This window comes from Montipora capricornis, chromosome 14, assembly GCF_036669925.1.
Source record: "Montipora capricornis isolate CH-2021 chromosome 14, ASM3666992v2, whole genome shotgun sequence".
Lineage (NCBI taxonomy): Eukaryota > Metazoa > Cnidaria > Anthozoa > Scleractinia > Acroporidae > Montipora > Montipora capricornis.
The window spans coordinates 403,072-430,000 of NC_090896.1; the positions used below are offsets into that span (position 1 = coordinate 403,072).

The 26,929-nt window shown below is 37.8% G+C and overlaps 3 protein-coding genes across 3 annotated transcripts in view; 2 read left to right on the forward strand and 1 right to left on the reverse strand.

Moving 5' to 3' along the window:
* The first annotated feature begins 1,021 nt into the window (after nucleotides 1-1,021).
* On the forward strand, nucleotides 1,022-4,828 carry LOC138032447 (protein fem-1 homolog B-like). The gene has a single exon (XM_068880127.1). It carries the CDS (start codon nucleotides 1,478-1,480, stop codon nucleotides 3,395-3,397), a length of 1,920 nt encoding a protein of 639 aa, XP_068736228.1. The 5' UTR covers nucleotides 1,022-1,477; the 3' UTR covers nucleotides 3,398-4,828.
* A 355-nt stretch (nucleotides 4,829-5,183) lies between these two features.
* Nucleotides 5,184-8,758, reverse strand: LOC138032450 (ubiquinol-cytochrome c reductase complex assembly factor 2-like). The gene is made up of 4 exons (XM_068880130.1): nucleotides 8,591-8,758; nucleotides 6,955-7,020; nucleotides 6,233-6,311; nucleotides 5,184-5,774 (listed from the first exon to the last, which is right to left on the reverse strand). The coding sequence occupies exons 1-4, from the start codon at nucleotides 8,741-8,743 to the stop codon at nucleotides 5,698-5,700; spliced, it is 375 nt and encodes a 124-aa protein (XP_068736231.1). The 5' UTR covers nucleotides 8,744-8,758; the 3' UTR covers nucleotides 5,184-5,697.
* A 59-nt stretch (nucleotides 8,759-8,817) lies between these two features.
* The window catches only part of LOC138032448 (myotubularin-related protein 9-like), a 22,376-nt gene continuing 4,264 nt past the window's right edge, over nucleotides 8,818-26,929 (forward strand). Inside the window, exons 1-12 of the mRNA XM_068880128.1 lie at nucleotides 8,818-9,090; nucleotides 13,100-13,259; nucleotides 16,432-16,583; nucleotides 19,339-19,464; nucleotides 20,611-20,767; nucleotides 21,560-21,664; nucleotides 22,847-22,972; nucleotides 23,298-23,400; nucleotides 24,034-24,172; nucleotides 24,285-24,369; nucleotides 25,606-25,675; nucleotides 25,870-25,969. Of these exons, the coding sequence (XP_068736229.1) occupies nucleotides 8,944-9,090; nucleotides 13,100-13,259; nucleotides 16,432-16,583; nucleotides 19,339-19,464; nucleotides 20,611-20,767; nucleotides 21,560-21,664; nucleotides 22,847-22,972; nucleotides 23,298-23,400; nucleotides 24,034-24,172; nucleotides 24,285-24,369; nucleotides 25,606-25,675; nucleotides 25,870-25,969 (1,470 nt within the window). The 5' untranslated portion in view covers nucleotides 8,818-8,943. The remainder of the gene's footprint in view (nucleotides 9,091-13,099; nucleotides 13,260-16,431; nucleotides 16,584-19,338; nucleotides 19,465-20,610; nucleotides 20,768-21,559; nucleotides 21,665-22,846; nucleotides 22,973-23,297; nucleotides 23,401-24,033; nucleotides 24,173-24,284; nucleotides 24,370-25,605; nucleotides 25,676-25,869; nucleotides 25,970-26,929) is intronic.

Sequence of the window (26,929 nt, forward strand, 5' to 3'; positions counted from 1 at the left end):
GTTTTTCAATTCCCAGATATGGGGTTACTACATCTCAATTATCGCTCACTTAATTATCCATCAGTTGTTGAGCGCTTCAAATCTCCCTCCCTCGTTTTCACACTTGGTTTTCGTTTCTATGGTTGAATTTATACTAGAGACAGATCATCCGTCAAGACAAATCGTCCGTGCAATATAAAATAATAGCGCGGATATTCCGTTTAGGGCGAAAATTGGGCAAATTAAGATAGTTCGTCTGCGAATTCGAACTATCCTGGATGTTTCGTCTGTCAAGACTAGTCTAAGAGCAAGCTCTCTCTTCGAAGAGGTCAGTCAAGACAAACTAGCGTGGAAAGAATGTTCCGAGAACAATGTTGAAGTCATCAATTTGCAGCTGAAGTTCTTTCGATTTCAGTGAGATCCAACTAGACTGCTAGCAGTCCGGATAGTGGAGGACCGAAAAACTCAGAAAGCGGAAAGCGCGGCGAGAAAATAAGATCAAACTGACTCCATTGGACATTTCATGAGACCGATGACCAGTTCCCAGACGTACAGGGGTCGTTTTATACATGAACGAGTCTCCTGTGTAACTTGTGGAAGGTCAAAGTTTGACTTCTCTTAGGAGTACTCGAATTTTTTTTTTCCCGAGTATTATACCAGTGTCCTTAAACAACTCATCACTTGTATCATCCTCACCATTATCATCATCATTATTATTATAATCATTAGTATCATTTCGTTGTCTTTGCTGTTGCACCGAGCATGAAACTGAATTAAACCAACGAGTCATAACGCGGCGTTTAACGCGGCTACAATCTCGTCCCCAGAGTCCGCTGTTCTTTTGATCCGCAAGAACATGGACTGTGGCCACTTCTAATTTATGCGCGGTCGTAATGAAGGTCCATTTTTGTAACCGCCGACAACCACTGTTTCGAAACCACTGTTGTTTCAAATTTCTGGGCGTGCTTAGAAGAGCCGGAAGTCCGTGATGTGCGGACTTCTTGGAAGTGGCCAAAGTCCATGTTTTTGGTGCTGACCAAAAGAAAAAGCGGACTCTGGGGACGAGATTTTGGTGACAGCATATGTGCGTTGATTTCGTATGGTCACTGAAGGGTTGTGCGCTTAATCTCTACGTTTATAAGCCAATCGACAGGCTGCACGTCCAGTTATTTAAATCATCAGTTGCCAGATCCTCGGCCTTCGAGGTTTTACGAAAACGGAAAAGAATGGAGAAGGATGACGTATACAACCGATAGGGACTGGACATGAGGAAACCGAGAAATGGCGGATAAGTATACTTTCGCTTTTCGCTCTAAAGAAACAAAGTGCGACCAGAGGCAAAAATGATGGATCAGTCTCATTGTTTATAGCTGATTATTATCTCCACACAGTTGAAATCTGAGCTAAACATTGTCACTTGACCGAGTTGTCGAGTAAGGACTGGTACACATCTGATTAGAGACGGTTGTCTACGGTCTATATTCACATTTTTTGTAACATGGATGGTGGTCAATCGTGGTGTGAATTGCTCAATCCAAAGCCTAAAATCTACGAAGCAGCTCGCGATGGTGCTGTGGTTCTTCTCAGTGACGTTCTACAGCGAATGACTATTGGCGAAAGAAGCACTGCTTTGGAAACAAAAATCAAAGATGGCGACCAATTCACCACTCCTTTGATTATCGCATCCCGCAATGGTAATCTAGACTCCGTGAAAATGCTCCTCAGGTACAAAGCAGACATAGAGGCTCGCGGGACAGTGAAAGTTGATGATCAAGTGATCGAGGGATGCACTCCTTTGTGGGCCGCTGCTGCGACAGGACATCTTGATGTGGTGAAATTATTAATTGAAGAAAACGCCGATGTGGATGGAAGAACTTTGACTAACTCGACTCCGTTAAGGGCCGCCGCCTACGATGGACGTCTAGACATTGTCTCATGTTTGGTGGAAAGCGGTGCAGATGTGAATGCGCGGAATAATTTCGAGAACACCCCTCTTATGGTGGCATGTTATAACGGGCACATGAATGTGGTGAATTTTCTGATCAAGCGTGGAGCGAACATGGATCTGAGGGACAAACAAGGCAATACAGTTCTTCATTATGCTGTTGAAAGGGGTCACTTTGAGATTGCCAATGAACTGTTGGGTTTGGGTGCATCCCAGCTGCCAAATATCCAGCGGCTAACCCCATTACTCCTAGCTAGCAATGACTGTAAGATTGAAATGGTCGAGTATTTTATCAAGAGACCAGAATGTTCGAAAGAGCAGAGAATTGAAGGACTAGAGCTTCTTGGTGCAACCATTGCAAATGAGCCTGATGTCTATGATATTGAGAAGGCATTTTCTTTTATGAAACGTGGCATGGAAGAAAGGTTTATAGATGTTTCACATCCAATGTTCAAACAACAAATGGATCCACTTGAAGTTTACCAAAGTAGGAAAGAGTGTCAGACTCTTCAGGAGCTTTCATTGATAGAAGGAAGTGACCATGACATTCACATGGAAGGCCTTCTAATAAGAGAGAGAATCCTTGGAAGAGACAATACTGAACTCAGATTTCCTATCAGATATCGGGGTGCAGTGTTTGCAGACTCTGGGAATTTTGATCTTTGCATTGGTTTATGGGGGCATGCAATGAAGATTGGTCAGCAATGTAACCAGCCAATCACAGATGATCTAAAAATATTTGCAGACTTTTTTTGTCATATGGTGCAAAGAAATTTTCTTCCAAAACAAAGGTATATTGAAGAGGTATTTGAAAGAGCTATTTGTGAGTATGAGAGGCTGAAAGAGAAAGCAGAGTCCAGAAAGGCCAAAGTTGAACATGAGACTAAGCTGCTTAACGAGGAATTGGAAAACGTTGTATATCGTGCATTGTATCTTTTGACAATATTCACTAAAGTGCAAGATCCAAGGAAAAGAGATAATTCCCATGTATTTGACCTGATTCAAAGGTTCCTTCGCTTGAATCCACGCACACATGATGGTAATACAATGCTCCACCTTGCAGTGTGGTCAAAAACACCCACAGAGGAACACTATGTCAGAGATGTGTGTAAATATCCCTGCATAGAGACTGTGAAGCTGATAATAAATGCCGGTGGTAATGTGAATGCAGTTAACAACAAAGGCAGTACCCCTCTGCATTTGGCTGTGGTCTTTAAACCCAACACTGGTGGTCTTCAAATCTTACGAGATGTCTTGGAGACATTGTTAGATGCTGGAGTCCATGAGGATCTTGTTAATATTGATGGGAAGACAGCCATGGATGTTGCTGAAACTGACGAAGCACGTAGGGTTCTTTCTTCAAAGAGTCGCTTGGAGTTAAAGTGCATTGCTGCAAGGGCTGTGAGAAAGTTTAAATTATCTTATTTTGGTGTTGTACCCAAAACTGTTGAGAAATTTATAAGCTTGCATTAATGCTTTCATAGATACAATGCACGTGTTTGCCCAATCTCTTAATAGCATGAAGACAAAATCATTGCACTTTAGGAGTGGGACATTGATTGTTTCCAGCCATCATTTTTTTTGGCAATATCTTGTAGCTTGAAAAAGAAATATGATTAGGAGCAAGAAATCAGTGTTTGTGACTCGTTGGTAATTATTTTGTTAGAACAAAACAGTATTTGACAGTCTGCAATTTGCAAATAGAGAACTATCGTTTGGGTATTTTAAAACTGAAAAAAATAAAATAAAATAAAATAATGGTAACCTTGGGCCTTAAATTTTTAAGGTCTTTGTATACAGTGCTGGTTCTCTGGTAACTGGTCTAGCTAATGAAATTGAAAAAAAAAAAACTTTATTTCTTACAAATGGGCACAGAAACAAATCCTGCAATGTAATTGATTCTAGGCACTGTCCAGATTTTCCTATCTCTGCCCACAGGCATGGTTACATGCCAAGAACCAATCAGATTGCAGGAATCGTTACCGTGCACTCTTGGAAAAAATAAAGAACATAATTTTTATATTATATCTTTGTATTCATGAAAATTACCTGTGATAAAAGTGTTAGTCTTCACCTGCAACTAACCAATGGCTATGTGTTGTGGACTGTATATTCATCTTATTTGATGGGTTAACATATAATACACATGGATTATTTTGCAAATGGCATAGTATTTTTCCGAGCCAGCGTGGAACAATACAAGCAATGAGCAAAATGTCCGCAAGTGTTATATGTTAAACCATCGAATAAGAGATTTATTATTCCACTACAAAAGGTGTTATTTTGCTCAATTTTATTTGGTGAGAGTGTTTTGAAGAAAATGGATCATCTGTCCTTCAGGGCGCATGCGAATGATGTAAACAACACAAAAAGCCAGCCAAAGATCTTTACTTGATTGGATAAACAAAATGAGGAGTGACGAGCGATGATGAGCTAAATTCTCAGGCTTTGCATCGTGTTGAAAACAATTTCTTTCATTGAAAAACTCCCATTCTGTCCGTATTTGATCTGTTCTAAACTGGTCAAACCGCAAAACTACAGTATATTACCGTATTTTATTTTGCGCGTTCTCTTGACTAAATATGGTGAAATGGCGTAATAGTGGAATAATAATGTTTAGTAATTATCAGTGGATGTGTTTTTCTGTATAGCAGACTGCAGGACACCCTGTCAGTTCTAACCTCTTTCGCTTCCATTTGGCATTGGCAAATATGTGGGAGATTATTATGTAGTTAAGTTGGTAATATAAATGCCATGTGTTTTAAAGGAAAAAAGATCACTTCATTGAAGTTTCAAGCTATAAATTCAAACAGACTTCAAAAAGTTAGTTTTGGTATGTAACATTTAGAAGGCTTTTAACTGAACCATTCACTGAAAATTGTAATAAAGTACTTTGCCTGTTTACATGTACCTTGTGACTGTCCATTGCCCCTCCCTCGTGGAATACAATAATTATATTCCAAGAGTCCTGGCACAATTATTGTGCCAGGGCTTGCGGCTGACAGTGTGTGTGAATGTAGGTGTGGCAAGGATGATGAAGGGGAATCAACCTTCTTCTATTTGGTGGATCTTTTTGTATTTACAAACTAAAGTCAAAATATAGACAGTTTTTCCTTTGAAAGAAATTAAACTGTCTAAGGAAGTAGCAGGGTCTCAAGTAGAAATTGTACTGGATTTACATGCAGGATGGATTTGTCTTAGGAATTTGTTCTGCCACTTAAGGTTGCATGTTAGGAAGACCAAAAAAAAAAAATACTACTAGGTTACCAACAAAAATGTATTAATAAAGTATCATTATCATTATTAACAACAATGATAATAGTTTAACAATGATATTATTGTTACATGTGCTATTATTATTTACAATAATCTGTTCTTTGAAGAACATGTACATGCACTCAACAACTATGTCCCCTTTAACTCTTTGCTTCCTCAGAGTGAGACTTACAAATTTCACTCTGTCTAATGCCAGCAGATTTTACTCGTCAACAGGGCATGCCTCAGGGGTGAATAGGTTAAGGCCCATGGATGTTGTCAGTTGAAAATACCACGGCTTTCCACACTAGCCAAGGAAGTTTCTCTTTTCTTCGATATGAAGCAGTCTGACAGAGTAAATTGGTTTGGGTTATGACAGTGCTTGAGGAAAGCTGCCAAGTGTTCAAAGGAACCCCTTGGGCAAGTGGGTCACAAAGTTTGCTTGCCCAATGAGAACAAATTTTGACTTTTTCCTTTGTTTACTATCAATGCTAAATAATTATAAATGATAGGTCTTTTCAGTCCTCATAATAGACACTCTTCTTCCTAATCAATTTCTCCCACCAAGTCTGCTCCTTTGACTTTTTCTGCATATCTGACCAAAAGAAATAAAAAATTATCTTTAATACACTGTACGTGCAAAAAACAACAAATGATAAGCAATGACATCTATAAACACAATGCCAAGGTGTAAGGAGCAAATACACTGGTTTTGGATGTGCAGTACATGAACTCTACACTACATTTTCGTTCACCTCTTTACCATTCTATTCCTCTCAGCATGGAATTTTAGGTTATATGGAAGACATGAGCGTCAATGATTAATTCCAATTTTCTTTATACTTCAATGATTATCAGTTTAATAACTGGAACCCAATAATATTACACATGGGACAACTCAGGAATTGCTGGAAATTCAGCAATTCCTGAGCAAAAAAAATGCCAAAGTCTGTTTTTCTCTAACCCTCTTATTTAAACTACAATGTGAAATGTTCTTTTTGGTGTCATCATTGCTGCTCATGCTTTAACTCTCTAATAAGAAACATTGCTGACCTGTTGACAAATAATGTTTAGCACCTTCTTTGACAGCCTGCAAGTCTCCAGTGAATGCTGTTTCTGCTTTGCGAGGGTACTGGAAAGTTAATTAGCAAACAGAGAACAGAGCATAATAAAACCAAAATCAGATTGGAAGGATAGCTCCTATAAATAATAATAATAATAATTTACATTTATATTGTGCAGGTTGCATGAATATATATGATCACCTGCACATTATAATGATTAAAAACTACAAAGTATGATGTAAAATGAGCTAAAAACCTACAATAAAAACCAGATATTTATAAAAAGTAAAAACTAGATAAAAAGCTAGATGCAAATTAAAAAATAAATATAAATTAATTCCAATTAAATCATAGGTTTTAAAGCTAGCCTAACTAAATGTGTTTTTAACGTATTCTTAAAATTGTTCAAAGCTCTACTGTTGGGAATTTTACGGGGGAGCGAGTTCCATAGCTTTGGGGCAGCGACACAAAAAGCCCTGTCCCCCAATGTTCTCTTAGTTCTTTCTCGTGGCAACTCAAGGAGAATATCGTTGTTTGATCTCAAAGAATGGCGCAATGTACTCTTAATATATACCAATTTAATCGTTGATATATTCCAGTGCAAGCCAAATATTAAACAACACTTGTAGTAGTGGTGGGGGAAGTAGTGGCAACTAGCAGTCGAAATAGTGGTAGTAGTTCATTTCTGAATGGACACATTTTGTCATATACCTTGTTTCTATAATAGTTTGAACTTATTTTTATGAGGCTATCAAGCATCTTTTCTGCTTCTTGTGGCTGAAAGAAAAGAGAAGAAAAATAATTATAAGGATAATTTAGGTTTAATATTACACTGACTTCAAAATACTTGTTCATTCCTGAGAACAGAAACAAGCAATGAAGTACTACACTACCCATCTACATGTATAATACAAATCACCATTATGTACAAGCTGATGAAAAATACCATCAGCAGCAACTAAATATGCAATAAAAATTAATTATAAATTAAAAAACTCTTGTTCCGCTTCTCAAGATTTCAAAATTCAAGCTCAAGTTTATTTTAAAAAATTACAGTTAAATTTTACAACAAACACTACATGTGTATAGCAACACTAATCGCGTAAAGTGTTCAAGAATTCCATAATCTTGTTCCAAAGTTGGCTAAAGACTTCAACTGTGAGCTAAGTCGTGATTCACTAACATAATAGTTGCCCATAGCTGATGATTGTGTATTATATTTATGAATGCTAGATGAGTGATTAAAAAGTTTCTGAATGTTCTTTGGTACAGAATTATAGAGATATCATGCACAAGGGTAGATACTGTTTCAAAGTAAAGCATATCAATTGGCAGAATATTACTGGTAGAAGAAACAAACCATGGGATAGCATGGGATCTAGTATTACAAAAGAAAATAAGGTGGAGGGCTTGTTTTTGAGGAACAAGAATCTTCCTTAAGTCAGACTGAGCAGCTTGGCCCCAAGCAGCTATGCTGTAATAAATATAGGGAAATATGAGTGATCAGTAAACTTGAAGAAGGGTGTTTAATGGTACACGGTGCCGCAATCTCACTATTAAACCAACAATTTTGCTGATCTTAGAAGCAATGTAATCAATGTGTTGTTTCCAAGTTAAGTGCTTGTCAATTAGGACCCCAAGAAATTTAGCGTAATCCTTGTTTTCACAAGCTGTTACAGTGTTCATATTGGTATCTCGTATTTTTCAAGCATATATGATAATTAAGTTTCTTTTGCATGAGCCTCGAAATAACAAAATTTGATTTGTTTGCATTAATAGTTATAAGTTTATTTGCATTAAGCCAGTCACATACATTTTTCAATTAGTTGTCAACTACGGCTTCTAGAGACTCCAAATTCTTGTCAGCATATTATAGTAAATTTGTATCATCAGCAAACAAGTACTGTAAAACCTGAGTTTATCAGAACAAGTATAAATGTCATTTATCTAAATTAGGAAGAGTATAGGTCCTAAAACCGAACCTTGCGGAACTTCGATCCAGTGACCGAATTCCTCCTGGAAGATTCATGACTATCAATTTGAGATGTCTGAGTACGGTGAGCCAAGTAAGTCGAAAACCAGTTATAGACATATAAATACCCCTAATTCCATAATGATACAGTTTGCTAAGTAAAATAGAATGGTCAAATCCACATGAGAACATACACTGCCCATACTGATTGACTCAAGCTACTTTGAATGAAAGGAGTGATCGAGGAAGCTGATTATCATCAATCTTCAGTATATTACATAGGTGAACTCTGAGTTCATAGGATCCCAGTTTCTGCCATGCCACTTCTTCACTAGGCTAGGCAGTGAGATATCTCAAAAAGTACTTGGAACTCACGCCAATCTCTGATTTTTTAATGCTTGGCACAAGGCTTCCTTTCAGATGCTCCCCAAAATCTCTTCCCAGGCGATTGTGATCCACGGGCCATTGCTCGCAAACTTGTAAAAACTTCTTATAAATTTTGGGTGCCAAAACCTTTCGTGACGCCATATTTACGAAGGTCTAAAATACATTATAATAAGGGATACATAAAGTACTTACCGACATATGTAAGGTCACCCAGCAGATTACAAGGCTTGGTTCCTCAACTGTGTACATGCAAAGTGTTTATTTGTGCCATTTTTGCAGGATTCTTGTGTCTTGTTTTTATCTTTTTTCCTTTTATCAAATGAAACTGACTTTTACTTGACATGGATTTGGTGGATTTTATCAAGTCACCGAAAGTAGATAACGTTTCCTTGCGTCGTCGAGGCTGTCCCCATCTTGAAGGAACCTTGGTTGTCACGGGTCATCATCTCATCTTTTCTTCTCGAACTGATCACATCGATGAGCTTATCGTAAGTATCTTAATGTAACTTCCTGATTTTGAATTCCAATAGAGTGTGTAGTCTTAAATTCAGCATGTAAATGGTGTGAGTGATGACGTGTTCATGATGGTGCTGGGACTCACTCGAGGAAGGGGGGGTGGGGGGAATGAGGTGGAGGTGGTCAGGAAGTTGACCGTCGAGTTCTTAATGCTCCGTGAAACATTATCCAAACTCGAAAGGTGCTTTCCATTATGCCGGACCATCAGGTTGGAGACCAGTGGAACTAACCAAAGGAAAAATGGAATGACATTTTTCACCAAATGTCAATTTCCAACCCGACCAAAGCGTTCTATTTACGTTTCGACCAAAACTTCGGTTACATCACAATGAAATGCCGCTGGAAACGAGAATTTTTGTAAATGGAACAGCATGTTTTGGTGGGACCGGACCAACCAGTCAAAGAGGACCTCCTCCAGAGGTGGTCCCAAATATTCCGGTCGGATCAAACCAAAATGGACCTTTCCGTTTGACTTCAGCCTGAAATTTCTGGAATTTTTGGCTTAATGGAAAGCATCCTTCTTCTCAGCCTCTAAGAAACATTTGTGACCCTCCAGGCGAAAACAGTGAATAAGGTGAACACATGCACGGCACATTAGCATGTTGAAACAAAAGGAGTGTGACCACAGGCGCCCCAAGCTCTGTGTGAGCATGGACGACAAAAATATAAGGATTTGCATGAGAATCCCGATAAAAAGCTTAAGAAGATAATTATATGAAGAAAATCTCAATTAAAAAGCCTAACCTTATTGCCATCGTGGATAGCTGCCTTCCTTGTGTGGCTGTTTTCCATATCTGATGCGATTTGAGCCATTTCTCAATTTCGTGGTTGTCAGCGGTTATATTATATTAAAATCCCAAGGCTAGAGACTAAATTCTCAGGTGCCACCAATTTAAGTCAAATATTCCTGGATAAAATATTCCCACGGTCACAATTTCACATCAGATTCTATTGACAAAGATTGAACTTTCATCTCAACCCACCATCAACGCAATAGCAGTCCTGCAAGCAATGTCAGGCCGTGAATATTGCAACAAAACAGAGTGCAAAGGCGATGGTGCTTTAGCACCAAAGTGGCCACGGCTTCGACCATTGATAACATGCTGACCCTTACTGGGGTGACAGACCGTAGTTAGTCAACCACAAATTTCTTTATTCCCCTGGGTCTCCTGGCATGACTGCATTGACTCAAGCCTTCAATGAATATATGTTAACATGCAAATAAAGTTTGTTCATGTAGGATATTGTGCTACAAATATTTTGTGGCTGGACTTAACTGAAGCCAGTGAAAATGGCCCGCTTAAAAAAAGACAGAGTAAAAAATTAATACTAAGTATGGCCTGGTTTGGCCAGTTTAGGTGTGAAATGGTTAAGGTTAGGTATTGACTTTAAACATTTTGGAATTTTACAAAAAAAAAAGTTTTAAGTGTGCAAATGATGACATATGAACTTGTCGGCACCACTGTTAGTCATTTTGTTGCTTTGATGCCCATTTGAAAGAAAAAAACTCGTTTATTTAAAAGAATTGAAAACACACAAATAAAAATTCAAGTGTAAGCGAGATTTGAATTTTGCAGGCCATAATTGGACCCTAACCTAACATTTATAACCTCACTCCGCTCTGTTAACCCTTTAAGCCCCGAGGGGTTCCCCACTGACGAGTAAAATCGTCTGGCGTTAGACAGAGTAAAATCTGTAAGTGCCATTTGGCACTATTGGGGCTGAAAGGGTTAATAGCAGAGCTCTATGTGCGCCTTTGGCGCGCGCACACGGAGCACCACAGTTACTGTAAGAAAATATGGTAACCCATTGATGCAAGAAATTTTGGTTTTATAGCCATGATGTCATCGACTCTCTGTACGTATGTACGTCCATTCACCCCTCCATGTATGCCAATGTGACCAGTATCATGCTACATGTAGTTTTTAATACTGCATACATCTTTGATATTGGACATCCATGTTTTGATCAATTGACACCTGTCAAAACAAGGTATCCACTGACCAGTATCACATAACCATATCATGGGCTCAAGCTTAGAGCTCACCAAGGTCAGCGTTGACTGCTGACCAGGTAATAATAATAATAATAATAATAATAATAATAATAAAATAATAATAATAATTCTTATATAGCGCCTATCCAGACGTGATCTAAGCGCTTTACAATTCATGAAAAATTAAAAAATAAAAATTAATTCATAAACGAAAAAGTTATACAAAAATTTCCTTGAATAAATAAGTTTTAAGGTACTAAGGTACTAGTTTTCAATTGGATTGCAGGCTCATCCCAAGCAGAATACCAGAAAAAGCTCATACTTAGTGGAAGAAGTTACTCCTCAAATTCTTTCCCAGGGTCCAATTGCAATTGCCCGCTCACAAATTATTTTCCCCGAACACCATTTATGAAATGTTGAATGAAGGAAAACTGTCTCCTATTAACTATAGACATTTTTCCTTCTGCTCCGGCAAACAATTTCGGTAAACTTTAACGAAAGTGTTCGAAGGTATATGCTTAACATTGGCGTACACGTTTTCCTAGAATGAATGCATTAATTAAAAAAGAAAACTGTATTGAACTCGCTTGTTTGTTCTGGAACTCACGCTAATGGAATAACGGAACTCACGTTACCCAACAACTTCGATGTAACGATCTACTGCTTTTTGTCGACATTTCAAGTAAAAGAAAAGAACAACTGATCAACTTTTGGGAAACACGAAAAAGCTGTGTCATGGCTGCAACCAAACTTTTGAGTCATTTTCTGGCATACATCTCATGGGATTTTTGTCTTCGTGTTTGGTCATGATTTATTGATTTCATGAAAGCTAAGGATCATGCATCCACCTTGTAGAGCGACCGTAAAATAAAAAAAATAAAAGAATCACTTTGTTTACCCTCGGATTTCAGAGTAGCTAGTAGCTAATATCTCCAAGCATTGAACATATACAATTGTTAAGAATCCCATCTGGCGGGAGGCAAACCAGTTGGCTATTTTACAAGTGTGCCAGGAAATTGAAGCAGGGACTACCTGAAAGAAATAAATAATAAAACGTGAATCACTGACAGAATGTTAACATAACATCTTTGGCACAATCCCTTCAGAGTCACTCTGTATATACCCTAGAAAGAGATCACAGACAAAACGGCTTTTGCGAGAGGGCATTGGAAACAGCATAATATAAGTGTGTATACATGACGTGTATACATGGAGGATCTCGGACCCACGACCCACTACCCATGAGCCACGAGCCACGAGCCACCCACCCACGCCGATTAGACACTCTCTTATTTGCACTAACCCTACAGGCAGAAAGAATAAATGACCAGGGAGCTCCGCCTTAAGGCTTGACTATATCTATTTATTACAACAACCCTGTAATACGGCCAATTTCCCATGGCTTAAAAAGGAAGATTTTTTTTTCGAACAAACAATCATTTAAAACAATTTTGGTTGGGATTTTATATTTGGTCTTTTAGGATTTGGGGCAATTTTCCCCCGTTCTGCATTTTAGGATTTTGGGCGATTTTCTGCCATTCCAAGTTTAAGGATTTTCCGTCATTCTACCATTCCACCATTCCATCATTCAGTGTTTTACTGTTGCCCTTCACATGGTACCAGGCAAATTTGAAATCAGTCGGAAAGTTTTGTGCAGAAAGGCATGGTTTGTTAGATGTTTGGTAACTCTGTAAAAGATGGCATTTGGGAAGTCTTTCCCTCTACATGGGGATATATAATAGTAAAACCACTAATAATGGTTAAATTTAACTTGGTTCAATCAGTTCCATGTCAACAGAGTGGATCATAATGTTAAGTCATAATAATTATTCTCATCTGCTCTGGTATGTACAATGTAGTTAATGCAACCTTATTCATTGTTTCAGCACTGAGTAAAGCTTGGACTGGTGCATTTAGAACTGGATATGTAATAAAAGAAAACAATCGTTGCTATATTTGGATTCCCTCTCTTTTTCTTAATTCAGCTTCTGCACTCAGCAGTAGAGCATGTGGAAAAGAAGGCAGTAGGCCAACAAGGGACATTGACACTGTGCTGCAAAAACTTTGATACCATAAAACTGAGATTTAATAACATTGAAGAAGCACTGAATGTGGCGTCATCGATTGATATTCTGTCAACTATTGGTAAGAAACTACTTTCTTTTGTTTCCTGAAGCCATTCTCATGACACTATGTTTAGCTTTTTTTGCTTTCAAGTGATAATACATGTATAGTTTCATCCTGATTACCATTACAATAGGAACCCCAAATCACACCAAAAGTTGTTTATAATTTCTTTGTATTAATTTTATGGCAAGGTTTTATGAAATAAATCTGCTCAGATTGCAGAAAAGTTCTACATGTATCTACAACCAGTAATGCAAAAATGTTGACACACTTATTAACTTATTTTTAACTTAGAATCAGTGCTACATGTAGCATTTCTGAATCATCTCTTGCATAATTATAACACAAACTCCCTCCTTGCCCCCTGTGCAATGTTGTTCCTTTAAGATTTAAGCATGGTCAGTGCATATTATTCTAGCTACAGTACACTGATAAAGGGAAAGGGGGAATGGGAAGGATAAGGGGATTGAGATCTCTTGGTGGTCCAAATGGGATACAGTGTCTCAAGTATTTTTGCATGTATTGGTGAGGTTGTAGCTGAAAAATCCAAAAAACTTAAAGTCTTAATTTGGACTCATATACTGCAGGAGTGGTACAAGCCTATTTTTTGTTGGGGTATGTTCTTAGCGTGCTCTTCAAATTGTGGTTCATCTCAAGCTATCTCAGCCTCATCGTTGTTTTAAAGAAAGACTAAAAAGTTTCCTATCAAAAAAAGTAGCTTTTCATTAGTTTTTCATCACCTAGTAGAATCACCTGGCTGTTCATGTTCATCATCCACTGATAATCGCGTTTGCCTCTTCTTAAAATGCTGCCTAAGCAGAAGCAAGTCCAAGCTTCTAAACTTTTCTCTGTCAACTAGTCTGAGTCTGACCATAGGCTGAGTCTATGTTTATGATAATCTCACCTTGGATCCCAGAGGGTTTTTTTCTATGACGTGATCTTGCGGCAAAGCCACAATATCAGCCAGGATGGCAAAGCGGTCGTGCAGAGGAAAAAAAGTTCTTATTTTTCACTTCTCCATTCACTGTTCATAAATTTTTGGCAGGTTAACTGCTCCTTGCGAAAGAAAAATAAAACCTCTGGTACCCATGGTACACAGAAATTGGTTTTTTTTCCTGCATTCATTTAGACCTACCCGAGCCTTTAATACTCTGTACTAGGATTGCTCTTCCAAGAAAATAATAATTTTCCGTTACGTAAATTTGCCTTTGCCATGAGAGTGATTTAATAGCAAAATTGGCACTTAAAAGCCTTCCAGAATACCTCAAGAAACACACCGTCAAAAGTGGTAAAAGCTACATCATTTACAAGTTTACAGGAAGACGAGTGTAGCCCGAAACAATATCATGAATTATCTATGGCTATGTCAGAATAACTTGGTATGATATAAGACAGATCAAGAGTCCATTACCCATTGGCCTAGTACCCCTCAGCGTCAATTCAACCCCTTTGGGAATAGACCTTCTTACCGATACGGCGGCCATTTTGATTTCTATTGTTTCGAAAGACATTATGGGATGCTCAGGGGGCAAATTAATGTGTATTTTCCTACAAAACTTGGTTTTAAAATACACACAGCAGCAAGAAATCCATCCAAAAACACCCTATATTTTGTCTTAAAGGGTCCAGGGATGGTGCAGTGGGGACAACACTCGCCTCCCACCACTGTGACCTGGGTTTGATTCTCAGGTTTGGTGTCATGGTGGGTTCAGTTTGTTGGTTCTCTGCTCTGCACTGAGAAGTTGGGTACTTCCGTTTTCCCCTCTTGTCAAAAACTAACATTTGATTCAAATGTGTTATTTGTTGATTTCAGTTTACAGTGTCTGCAATAGGCCATTTTCAAAATAAAATTATCACTTTTCAACTAGCTTGACAGTGAGGCAGTGAAAAGTATTCCCTAATACATACAATTGTATCATCCACTTTCCTTTGTCTTTGTCCTCTTAACCTGTCTTAGCTTGCAAGCTGAATTTTAATATATCGAAAAAGGCGTATTCATTATTTCATGCACCAGCACTAGAAGAGTAGCCGCTTAAAGTGGTACTATGATTAAAAAAATCACTTGCTTTTTTTCTCCACACTTACCTGGCAAATTTTGAGCTTTGATTTTTATCCAAAGGCTGTTTACCGTGAGTGTAAGTTTTGGATTTCATGGTCCGCCATAATTAGTCACAATAAAAACTGACCAACTGGACCTCAGAGGCTTGGATCTTGGGAAAAGTGACGTCATTTTATACTCAATAGCTTAACATTTCAGCATTTAAACACAGTTTATTCTGTATGCAAAACACGAGTTTAAAAATCTGAAAGCCCAAAACTCCTGTGCTGCATATTTATTCAGTCACATACAAACGCATTGCATTCTTGAACTGGTGAGTCTTTGACGTCATTTTCTCCTTGATCCAGCTCTCTCAAGATTTTAAAGTTAGTAGTGGTACTGGACCATTAAATAACAAAATTCCAGCTAAAATAAATGAGTGTCTTTTTTGAGTTAAGGCTTAAAACTTGGGTCACTGAATGTTTAGTTAACCCATTGACTCCTGGGGGTTCACCATTGACGAGTAAAATTGTCTGGTGTTATACAGAGTAAAATACTAAGTAAAGCCAGTTTAGGCCGGTTATACGTTTTAAGGGGTGAATGGGTTAACATAGTTTTGAAATCCAAAGAAAAACAGATTTGATTTTTTGATCATAGTACCACTGTAAATGAAATTATTTTCCTTTCCTTTTCCTTTAAGTTGCTTGTATCTCTATCTCTTTTAGTATCACAGAAATTTATTGATGTTTGCTAGCATCATGTTTGCCCTATTTTGCGTCTTTTGGTAGATGAAACTTTGTCACAATGGTTTGAAATGACATTGTTCTTTTGGAAATCACCTGATTGCTGCCAACACAATGTTTGTGCCAATTCAATAAATTCACAGATACATGTACACTATTTTCAAAATATATTCTCACATTTGTAGCTACAATAGTACAGAATTTCTCTCTGTCAACAAACAGATCCCTATAGCATTAATTTCTTGTGCATTTTTCATATTCATTAACCATTTGTCACAATTATAATTATAATTGTTATTGTAGAAATTAGATTTACACCAAGCGTAAGCCAGTAAATGTTTGTGGTGAAAAATTTTGTAAAATATGCAGGTAATTTCAGACATTCCTGCAAGTATAATTTTCTTTTCAGAAAACACAAATATGAAGTACCCTTTCTTTTATCGACACCTAAAAGCTATTGATGAAGATGGCTGGGAACTCTTTAACACAGAAGTAGAATTTTCCAAACTAGTTGCATTGACTCAACAATGGAGAATAAGTCATGCCAACAGTAATTTTGAGGTGAGTTTTGAAGGAAACTATTGTGCTACATTGTTGGGGATGAGGTGTGACCAGTATTAGGCTAGTTTTAATTACTAGGGGGTGGGGGAACACCTCAGTCTATAGAGAGGTCTATGTAGCGATTCTGTACAGAGGTTGAATGAACTTTTACAGGAGGTGTATGGGGAGTTTAGCAAACTGACAAATTAATTGATGGTATGTGTAAGACCAAATGAACCAATAAATATTGGTGGAACAAAATTGGTTGAGCAGAGGGTAACCCCATTACTTTGGTTATACATGTAGGTTAATTGCCAAATAGGTTGTTTAATTAATTTGTGAACAGGGTTCATAAGAACATGGATGGTGCATTATTAGAGTATAAAAAAAAAACTTAATTCCACAGTTGTGCCAAAAGATTGATGTTAAAAGGTAAATCATTAGTATTCGCTCTGTTGTTAATATAAAATATACAATCATTGTGTCTACAGATATGTTTTGACTGGTTTATAATACCAGTTGTGACCTCTCACGCGAAAACGTTTCTTAGGAAAGTTGTTTGAATGACTGAACGCGCGGCAAGCTCACGGGTTGTAAAGTAGTTCGCACGACTGAAACGAATGATCGAACGACTGCAGAATTTTTTGAACGGGTGAGTTCACAAACTGAATGGGCCAAAGGAATTTTTAAACGAGTGACCTTCACGACTGAACGGGTAAAAGCTTTTTTATAACAGATAGAGTTGAACGGCTTAAGAATGAACAACTGATCTCGTGAACAAGGCTCTTTTCGAGTCGGCTTTAATACACGGCTATTAAACATAAACAGACTATCGAAAACTCCACCGTAACGTAATTTGGAAAAAACAGCAATATCTCATCTGAAATCAAAATCGAAAATTTTATAAAAAGTTCCAATACTGTGTTGTTATAGTGAGTAAAGCAAGACATTTTTGCCGGAGAAAACAGTGTGTCACTTGCATCAGTGCGTAAACAATATACTGTCATGCAACTTTTTGAAAATTGCATAACGCGATAAGTTCATTAAATTCTGGCCGCTTGCCGCTTGAAGAAGGCGAATATACTTCCACTACATTTATTCAAAGAACTGAAATACACAATTGTGTAGATTCACCATATTTTTAACATGCGGGGCGGCTGGAAACAAACAAGTGCAAAGATGACACACATCACACGGAGTGAAAAGTCTGTAATGAAAGCAACCTCGTCCAAACCACGATTCCATTAAACAAATGGCACACAGTCTGTTTTTGAGGTTTCCGTTGGATTCTCACTGCCAATTCTCATCTTCCGATGCCTTCGAAAGAGGCAGACCATGTGACTTGGTTCACGCCAGAAGAATTTGGCGTGTGAGTAGTGTGTCTGGGGTGGAACAACTGTTGTTCCACCCTAGAGTTGATCCACCCCAGGTATTGTAATTGTGTCTAGTAAGCACTCATTATCATATAAGGGTTGTGAGAATACTGTGGGAAGGACCAACTCTGGGGCAGAACTACCTGTATTTGATTTGACTAATTTCCAAGGGAAAGATCATCATATTGTCAATGATTGAGAAGCTCCAGTTCCAAAGAAGCATGGAAAACATTGAGGCTTGAACAGGACTGGAGCGGTGACTGTGTGATTTTACATCACATTTCTCTACCACTGGGGAGCAGGGCTGGTGCAGTGGTGAGAGCATTCGCCTTCCAGAAATGTGGCCTGGGGTCGATTCCTGGATTCTATGCCATATGTGGGTTGAGTTTGCTGGTTCTCTACTCTGCTCCGAGAGGTTTTTCTCCAGGTACTCTGGTTTTCCCCTCTCCTCAAAAACCAACATTTGCAGGCATAGCTCAGTTGGCTAGTGTGCGGCTTTCGGTGCAAAGGGGTCCCCAGTTTTATCCTCGGTGACTTCAATGTCTGTTTCAACTTTCCTCTGATCCATGCAGCTATAGCTTTAAATATCCGTGAAACGGAGCACTGACAGAGGTGCCAGAGGGGGGTAAAAGGCACACAATCGGCTTCCATTGATACCAGCTTCGTAACTGAAGGAACTACTGGCAGGTGTTAAATAAATTGACTTTACTTTGACTTTACTAAATACTTTTATCAATCCATATGGAAGCTGATTTAATCCAGACCTCTTTCAAACTGCTTAAGTTGCTTCATTAAAACTGCAATAATTTTTCGCTTAATCTATTGACACCTGAACCACCCTGGATGGCCCCCAATGACCAGCAAACTTGTCTGCCGTTAGACAGGGTGTTATACAGAGTAAAATCTATTAATTCCCACTCCTAGTAGTCAATGGGTTAACCAGGGACATCTAGTTTTTGAGTGGATGTTTAACCCATTGACACCTGAACTGCCCTAGACCATCCCTATTGACGAGTAAAATCGTCTGGCTTTAGACAGGACATTAGACAGAGTAAATCTATTAAGTTCCCCTCCTAGGAGTCAATGGGTTAAAAGGCCCACCATTTAAAGGACACCATTAATTTTATATAAATTTAAAAATTCAAGACTGATTGTTACCGTATGTACTAACTACTTTCTTTTTTTGCTTGAGTGATGACAAGTATATTTTTTCATTTAGAAGTGCACGTCAAATGTTGTGACTTGGGGCAATGGTTGCTCAAGATACCTTGTGCTCTCTCCCTTTAAATACATTAAAAAGTACACTGTACCTGTGAGGGTGTTACTTTGTAGGAGCACAGGAGAAAAAACCCAGTGCTATGATTCAATGATATATAGTCACAACATATTTTTTTATGTCTTAGTTATGTCCAAGTTATCCAGCTAGTGTTGTGGTACCAAAGAACATATCAGATGACACCCTGAAAGCTTCATCCCAGTTCAGACAATTAGGCAGGTTTCCAGTTTTGAGCTACTATCACAAGAATGGGGTGAGAATCAAGTGGATAGTGATTGTCTTACTCAATAACAGAAGGAAATTCATTTCACTCAAATGAACTGAGTTTGAGTACCATACTATAAGTTATGGCCCTTGGGTCATAAACAAACTGGAATAAACAAGGAAAACACACCTTGAAGTTACTTTAATACATGTACAGTGTAGGAGGCCACACAGTAGAATATGGCTTGTTAGTATAAATACACAGGTGATTATACAAAATCGCGCGCTCTCATTGCCTCGCTATCTTGGATTATCAGCTGATAATCACCTCGACGGACAAAATGGCTGCCAGTAGTCGTTTTGCCACTGTAAGTGAATATGATTTTTGCGTTGAAATGTATTTTTTTCTCTTTTTTGAATAATCACCTGTGTATTTATACTAAACCAATTATTCGCCTCAGGCTCAGTGATTATCGTTGAATATTCACCTCGACTTCGTCTCGGTGAACATTCACCGATAATCACTTCGCCTTCGGCGAATAATTGTTAATTATTAAAAAAGACCATACTATCATTAGCATTACATAATTTTGTACCACATTACCATACCACCATTCCCATCAACACATTCAATAACTTTGCTATACATGTACTGTAGATCTGAAGGCTGTACTATGATATAATTATAAGGGACTGTTTCAGACAAGGGTTTCTCAGAATGATGACAAGTGACCAATGGATTATAATGCTTTTTACACTGTGTCCTGTGATCGATTCCCCAACTTCTGACAATTAGGCATGTGTAGTTGAGTTTGTTGAGATTTCATTGCTGAGAAAAGCTGCATGTTAATTCTTTATTTTTCTGGAAGTGTCCATTGAACGAAAACGATCAGAACGACAGTACATAAATGTAATTTCTGTATTATAACATTTGATGGCATTCACAAAAAGATAATTATTAAAACTTCAGTCGTCCAACAGACTATTTGGAGTTATCACACTTGTCTGGGCGAGTTTGTAGTCATCTGGGATGACCGGACAACTGCGAATGTGGATCCCTGTCTTATTTGATTTGATTATATTTTTGGGGCCATAACCAAAAGATGGATAATGCTCTTTCCCTGGTGAAATAAAATACGTTTGGCCACTAGTTTGTGGTGGAGCACTGGATTTTGGTGTTTATGTTTGTTCACAGGTAGTCATGTTACGATGTAGTCAGCCATTAACTACTATGGGAGGCAAAAGAAGCCGTGAAGATGAGAAATTAGTGAACGCTACTCTGGGAAGTGAATTAAAGGGAGTCATTATTGATACTCGCTCTCAAGCAGCAGCTATGAACAGCAGAACAAAAGGTTAAAAACTGTCCGAGTTGTACACCACTGGTGGACAGTAAAATGAGTAGACAAGGAGATAAGTAGATGATTAGTTGACAAGTTTATAAGTGCACAAAAATGTAATGCAACAGCCTTGTCAACTAGTCAGTAAAATTAATGGCAAAGTCTAGACATAATTATAGACAGGCTGAGAACTAGACAAGTCTCAATTTGACATTGTCAACAAACTATCAGAAAGAAGACAAGCAGGCAAGTAAACAGGTGAACAAGTCAGCAAGTAGGCAAGAAGACAAGTAAAGAAATAGACAAGTCATCAAGCTGACAAGTCTAAAAGTTAATAAGTCGACAAATACACCCATAGACGTGTTCACACTTAGATAATTATAATATGTAATTTGTACTTTGACATGGTAGGGAATTCATCAAAAAGGTCAGTTTAGTTCTGCAAAGCGTTGTGGATACCACATAATTCAAGTCATCCAAGCATTTATCCCCCCTCCTCCACTTCCTCTATCTCCATGCTATGTTTTATCATGAGCAGTTGTACTTTCCATCTGTCATGTCATTTCATTTCATCTCATATAATTTTCCCACTCAGCTTATATGTGATTTTACTAGACATAACATTCCATTATATTTGTATGGTTTTGTTGGTTATAAGTTTTGTTTCTTTCTTTTGAGTGAGTACCGGTTGTGTAGCTCACCCAGAGAATATTAGCTACCAAAATTAATACATGTATTTTCAAATCATTGAATAGTTTGTTTGAATGGAACAGTCAGATATTCATTTCTTTGCTGTTTCTTTCAAAGGTGGAGGAGTGGAACTGGAGTCAAATTACCCTCAGTGGAGGAGAGTTTACCAGAACATAGAGAGATATTCTGTTCTTAATGACAGTGTTGCAAAATTAGTGGAAGGTACATTTTGATATACATGACGTATTTGATCCCGTTATTACCAAAATAATTATGTCTTCTGTGGTGTAGAGTTGGAGCAGGTTGAGAGTTTCCCATACCTTGGGGTCACTATCACGAACAAGCCTAAATGTTTCCATGACAACAGCTACAGCAAACAAATCTTTGAGTATAATACAACGCAACCTTTGGAATTGTCCCAAAAACGTGAGAGAAATAGCATACCTGGTACGGCCAAAACTTGAATATGCAAGTGCAGCTTGGGACCAATTTTTAACGAAAGATATCAGTGCATTGGAAAGGGTTCAATGCAAAGCAGCACAGTTCTACTCACAGAATTATAATAGACATGCAAATGTTACAGACATTCATGATTAATGGCTTATGGTGGGATATGCTGGAAATGAGAAGACAGTTTAGGTTAACATTTATGTATAATTAAAAGTAACTCATAGTCTTATTGATATAGAAAGCCGAAAATATTTAATTCAACATTCAGAGAGTTGCATGAGGGGAAGCCATCAAGTTAAAAAAAATTTCGCATGCCATATGCAAATAAGGACATTTTTAAATTTTCGTATTTTCCAAAACTGTATCTGACTGGAACTGCCTCCCTGAGGCCATTGTATCATCAAGTTATTGGAGTGTTTTAACTCTAATTTATCAGCTTTTCTTATTAAGTAATATAATTGTTATTTAATTTTATATTATTTATATAATTTTTACAGTTGGTGTGATGTCTTAGCGACTTTTACCGACCAAATATATGTAGATGTACATGTAGTTGAAAGTTGAGTAAATTAATGAACATACATTAAATATTTTGCACACATTGATATTGAAAGCTTGAAGATTGTTCTGTTGTTGAGAGAAGGGAAAAATGCAATGAAACACACACATGTAACTGTTAAGAAATTTGTTGTAAAGAGGCAGGTAGCACAAAAGCTATTTTCAAAGTGTATTGAAGACGACCAACCAATCCTGACCCCATACCCAACTGTGTGTTTGAATACTGTAAGTAGTTGGCAGTTAAACTCAGTGAAGTACTTGGTGATATTTATCAAAATTGAGCATATACATGGACATGACTGACATAGACCAGAGGTCAACCAAAGAGTTTAACTAATTTTCTGCACTTCTGAGTTTCTCATTTGATCATGTTGTAATATTGTGCTTTTCCTTCAGGAAGTTTGGACCCAAAGCTAAGCATGAATTCATGGTTATCTAAACTGGAGTCAAGTTCCTGGCTGGATCATGTTCAAAGTGTTCTCTCTACTGCTTTTTTTGCTGCACGGTGTTTGGATATTCAGGGTACTGAAACTAATTGAAACATTAAAGCAATGATACATAATTCAAGCATTTCCCTTAGATAGGATTATTTTTTGTAAAACTCTTTGGAACATTTCTTGTGTATTATAATTTATTGCATTTTTCGGTGCCATGAAGACTTTCAGGGAAAACTAAAAATAAATTAACCAATATTGTTTGTGTGTTAGTGTGTTTTAGTTTCTGGGCTTGCAAAGCAAGTTTTATTTTTTTTCCAATGCACAGCGTGCTAGTCAGCTACCTTATAATGATCGTGAATGTGTTGAAAAGTAAAATTTACTGTCGGTGTGTTTCAATGCTCATATGACAGGAACAACTGTGTTGGTACACGGAGATGCAGGGACAGATGCCACTCTTCAGGTTACATCCTTGGTTCAAGTTTTGCTGGATCCTTATTGCAGAACAGCCGAAGGGTGAGCGTAACGTTATTTGCATTTTCAATGGACTTGTTGTCTCTTGTAACTTCTGTGTTTCGCTGCCCAGTGTCATGTGGCGATCAGGGTACGATCAAAACACTCAGAATTGCAACTACAAGTTCGATACCCTTTGAGAGCAGTGTTTTGTTCACCTTTACACCTTCTTTAGTTTCTATATGCGGAAAAATGAAGTAAGGAGATTTGGACAGAGATTTAAAATCACTGCCAGTGTAGTAAAGCTTCAGTAGTTTTACAAAAATGGGTATCGGGGATGGAAGTAGAATAATTGGATCTCAGTTATTCATTATTCCTTTCATTTTTTCCGTTTTTTTTTTTTTTTGTTATTCATCATTAAAATTTTGTTCGAAATTCATTTTTCTGTATTCATTATTCTTTAACGGAAACCTTAAAATTCTTTATTCCAAATGTTCAAACACTAAATATTCCTTATTCAATTACTTTTTTAAGCCGTTAATCATTATTCAATATTGCGCTTCCACCCCCCAAATGAGTACACGAAACATGCAATGTTGCATGTCAGATTCCATTGTGTCAACCGGGCCTTAGGTGGCCTCGTCTTTAGTCAAGTGTTATTATATGATGTACAATATTATTAACATTGATACACAGGTTTAAGGGCTTGATCGATAGAGAGTGGTTACGCGGAGGTCATCCATTTGCACAGCGCTGTGTCAAAGTGGGTGTTTCTCCTTCAAGATACAAGGGGCAAGGTCCTGTGTTTCTGCTCTTTCTCGATTGTGTCTGGCAGGTTAGTTTTCTGCAATTTTCAACCCAATGTCCAAACATGTATTTCAATCTTTGAATTATCTGAGTTTGTTCAAAAGTCTTAAAAAATTTTTCATTTACTTTTCCCTCATCAGGTCTATCAGCAGTTTCCATGCTCTTTTGAATTCAATGATCGTTTTCTCATCACCCTTTTCGAGCATGCATACTCTTCACAATTTGGTATGTAACAATTTTTAATAGTCACCCACGCAAGCTTGTTTGAGGCTCGTTGATTAATCAGATATTTATAACCTTCATGTGCCTCTATTTACAAGAGATCTTGAGGAGTAAAATAAACCTCCATCTCTTTCTAAAGATTAATTTACGCTAAGCTAAGTAGTATTTGCTCTGTGGTAGCAGCCAACTCGAAAGCTTGGCTCCTTTGGCTGCTACACACTTTCTTCTTTGTTATGTTTAATTTAATGTATAGTTAGCTCCAGCTTTATTTCTTTTTTACTCTTATTGTTATTGTATTGTAGTTGAATAAGTGGGTTAAACTTGAACTTGAAGAGAGAACTGATCTTTGGCAATTGTCTCTTTAAGAAACCTTAAATATTCAGCCTACTTCAATTGGCCTAGTCCGAGAATATCAGAATACAACAACAACAACAACTTTATTCACACTATTTAGGAAACACAAATAGAGAAAATTCAGGAGATCAGAAGAAAAGATTGTATAACTTGGAATTACATATGTATTGAATAAGTGTGCAACAGCCAAAGTAGCAAAGTTTTCGAGTTGGCTGCTGCTCTTAGGTTGCTGTAAATGCCTCTTGTAGACGCCCTCCCTCCCCTTCAGGTGAATACCCTCCGCTAAGGGTCAAATATTGGAATAGACGCGTCCCCTCCCCCGTCTCCCAGAAGATTGCGATATTGGAGGGTGTAAACAGCAGGTTGCAGGTTGTAGGTTAGAGTTGCAGGTCAACTCTAACCCTAACCCTAACCTTTCACCAAAGCTGAAACAACCCAAAACTTTACTAATGCTAATATTAGGCCTAAAAAACAATGTTATCCTAAGGTTAGCATTTTTGTAAAGGTTTGGGTTGTTTCAGTTATAGTAAAACAATGACCTGCAACCCTAACATGCAACCCCGGCTGCAACCTGCACTTTACACCCTTCGATTGCAATACAGAGGACCACGTAGTTTGATATGCTTGTCTTATCTCTGCCCCGCAGGTTATTATTCCGTCAGAAAAACAAGGAAACCTCAGTTACAAGCGAAAAGGAAAAACCTAAACAAGGTTAAGATTAAGTCCCTCCCCAAAAACTTAATAAGTGCCCCTGCCAGGCTTTTATTGGAACTTTGACAGTGTTTTGATCCAATGACAATGCGCGGAAAGCAAAGCTTAAAATAGTAACCGGTTGCAGAGTCAATAAGTTTTGATTTGTGGCTAAAAAGTGTTTTTGTTTTTTAGGGACATTTCTGTGCAACAACGAAGCAGATCGGCTTAAATCCCAACTAAAGACAAAGACGATATCTCTTTGGTGAGCTGTGAATCAGCTATTTTGAAATAATACCCTCGCAGGGATTTCCCCTGGAGACAAGTCCGAGTCAACTTTAGCCATTTCGTCGGAAATTCTACTAAATCGTTTACTTCCCGCCCACTGCTTAGTCTTTGTCGGATTCATTCCTTATTTTTACTTAACATTTTTCTGGTGTGATTTTCTATTTGTTACAGGTCACATCTTAACGAATCGGATGTCCTAAAGCCGCTTTTGAACCCAATGTATGAACCAAATGACTCTGTTCTCTGGCCTTCTGTAGCATCCCAAAGTCTTGTGAGTAACTAAGATCTATCCTTTCTAAGTGTTAACACGTACAGACTCGTGAACACAATTTTTATTGTTTTCGAGAAGAAAAATTCAGAATTTGGCATGCCGAAATTAACAAAGACTATATCTTGGCGGGTCATGCCTCTAGAACGAATCATAAGATTACAAGTCACCAGGGTTAACTAATAAAGTAAAAAAGCCGTAATAATAGAAATAACTTCAATTTTTTCGTCGTAAAAGCAGGCAAGATCCCTTTTTTTAAAAAAAAATGGATAATCAATTTGAGTTTACAACAAGACATGTTCAAACTCAAATCGGTTGTCCATTAAAACAATTAAACAGGCGTAATGTACTAAGTAGCATGTCCCCTTACTATCTATAATAATTACGAGCAGACAAATGAAAATATCATGAGGATTCTAACCTTTGCACGTAATGGCGGACAATTAAATAGGAAAAGTGTGGCTTAAAACTTGGGTCACTTAGGGTTTAGTTAACATAGTTTTGAAATCCAAAGGAAAAAAATATTTGATTTTTTGATCATAGTACGACTTTAAGAGTTGGCACGGACGGCATTCGGAAGTGAGCTCTTTTCCTTTTAACGTAATCATCTTCACACTACCACATTTGTAATGTTAATTATCTTTTCACTTTTGGCAACGATTACAGTTTAAAAATCTGAGACAGAGACTGCTGTCCTGGCATGTGAAATATTCACTTCCGGTTTTCGTCCTTGGATCATTCGCAAACCTCTCTCCCGAATCCCTCTTCTTCCTGTCTCTTTCGCTCAGAGAGGCGCTGGGAACAAGGCTGATCAAAAGCAAGAGAGGGGTCCTCTTTTTAAAGGGGCCATGTCACGTTTATTTTAGGGTGTTTAGGGGAAATTTTTAGTTGATCACGAGTTTAAAACTCGAATTTGGTGATGTGGAATTGCCTTACTGATAAAATTATTTTTGCATCACCAGC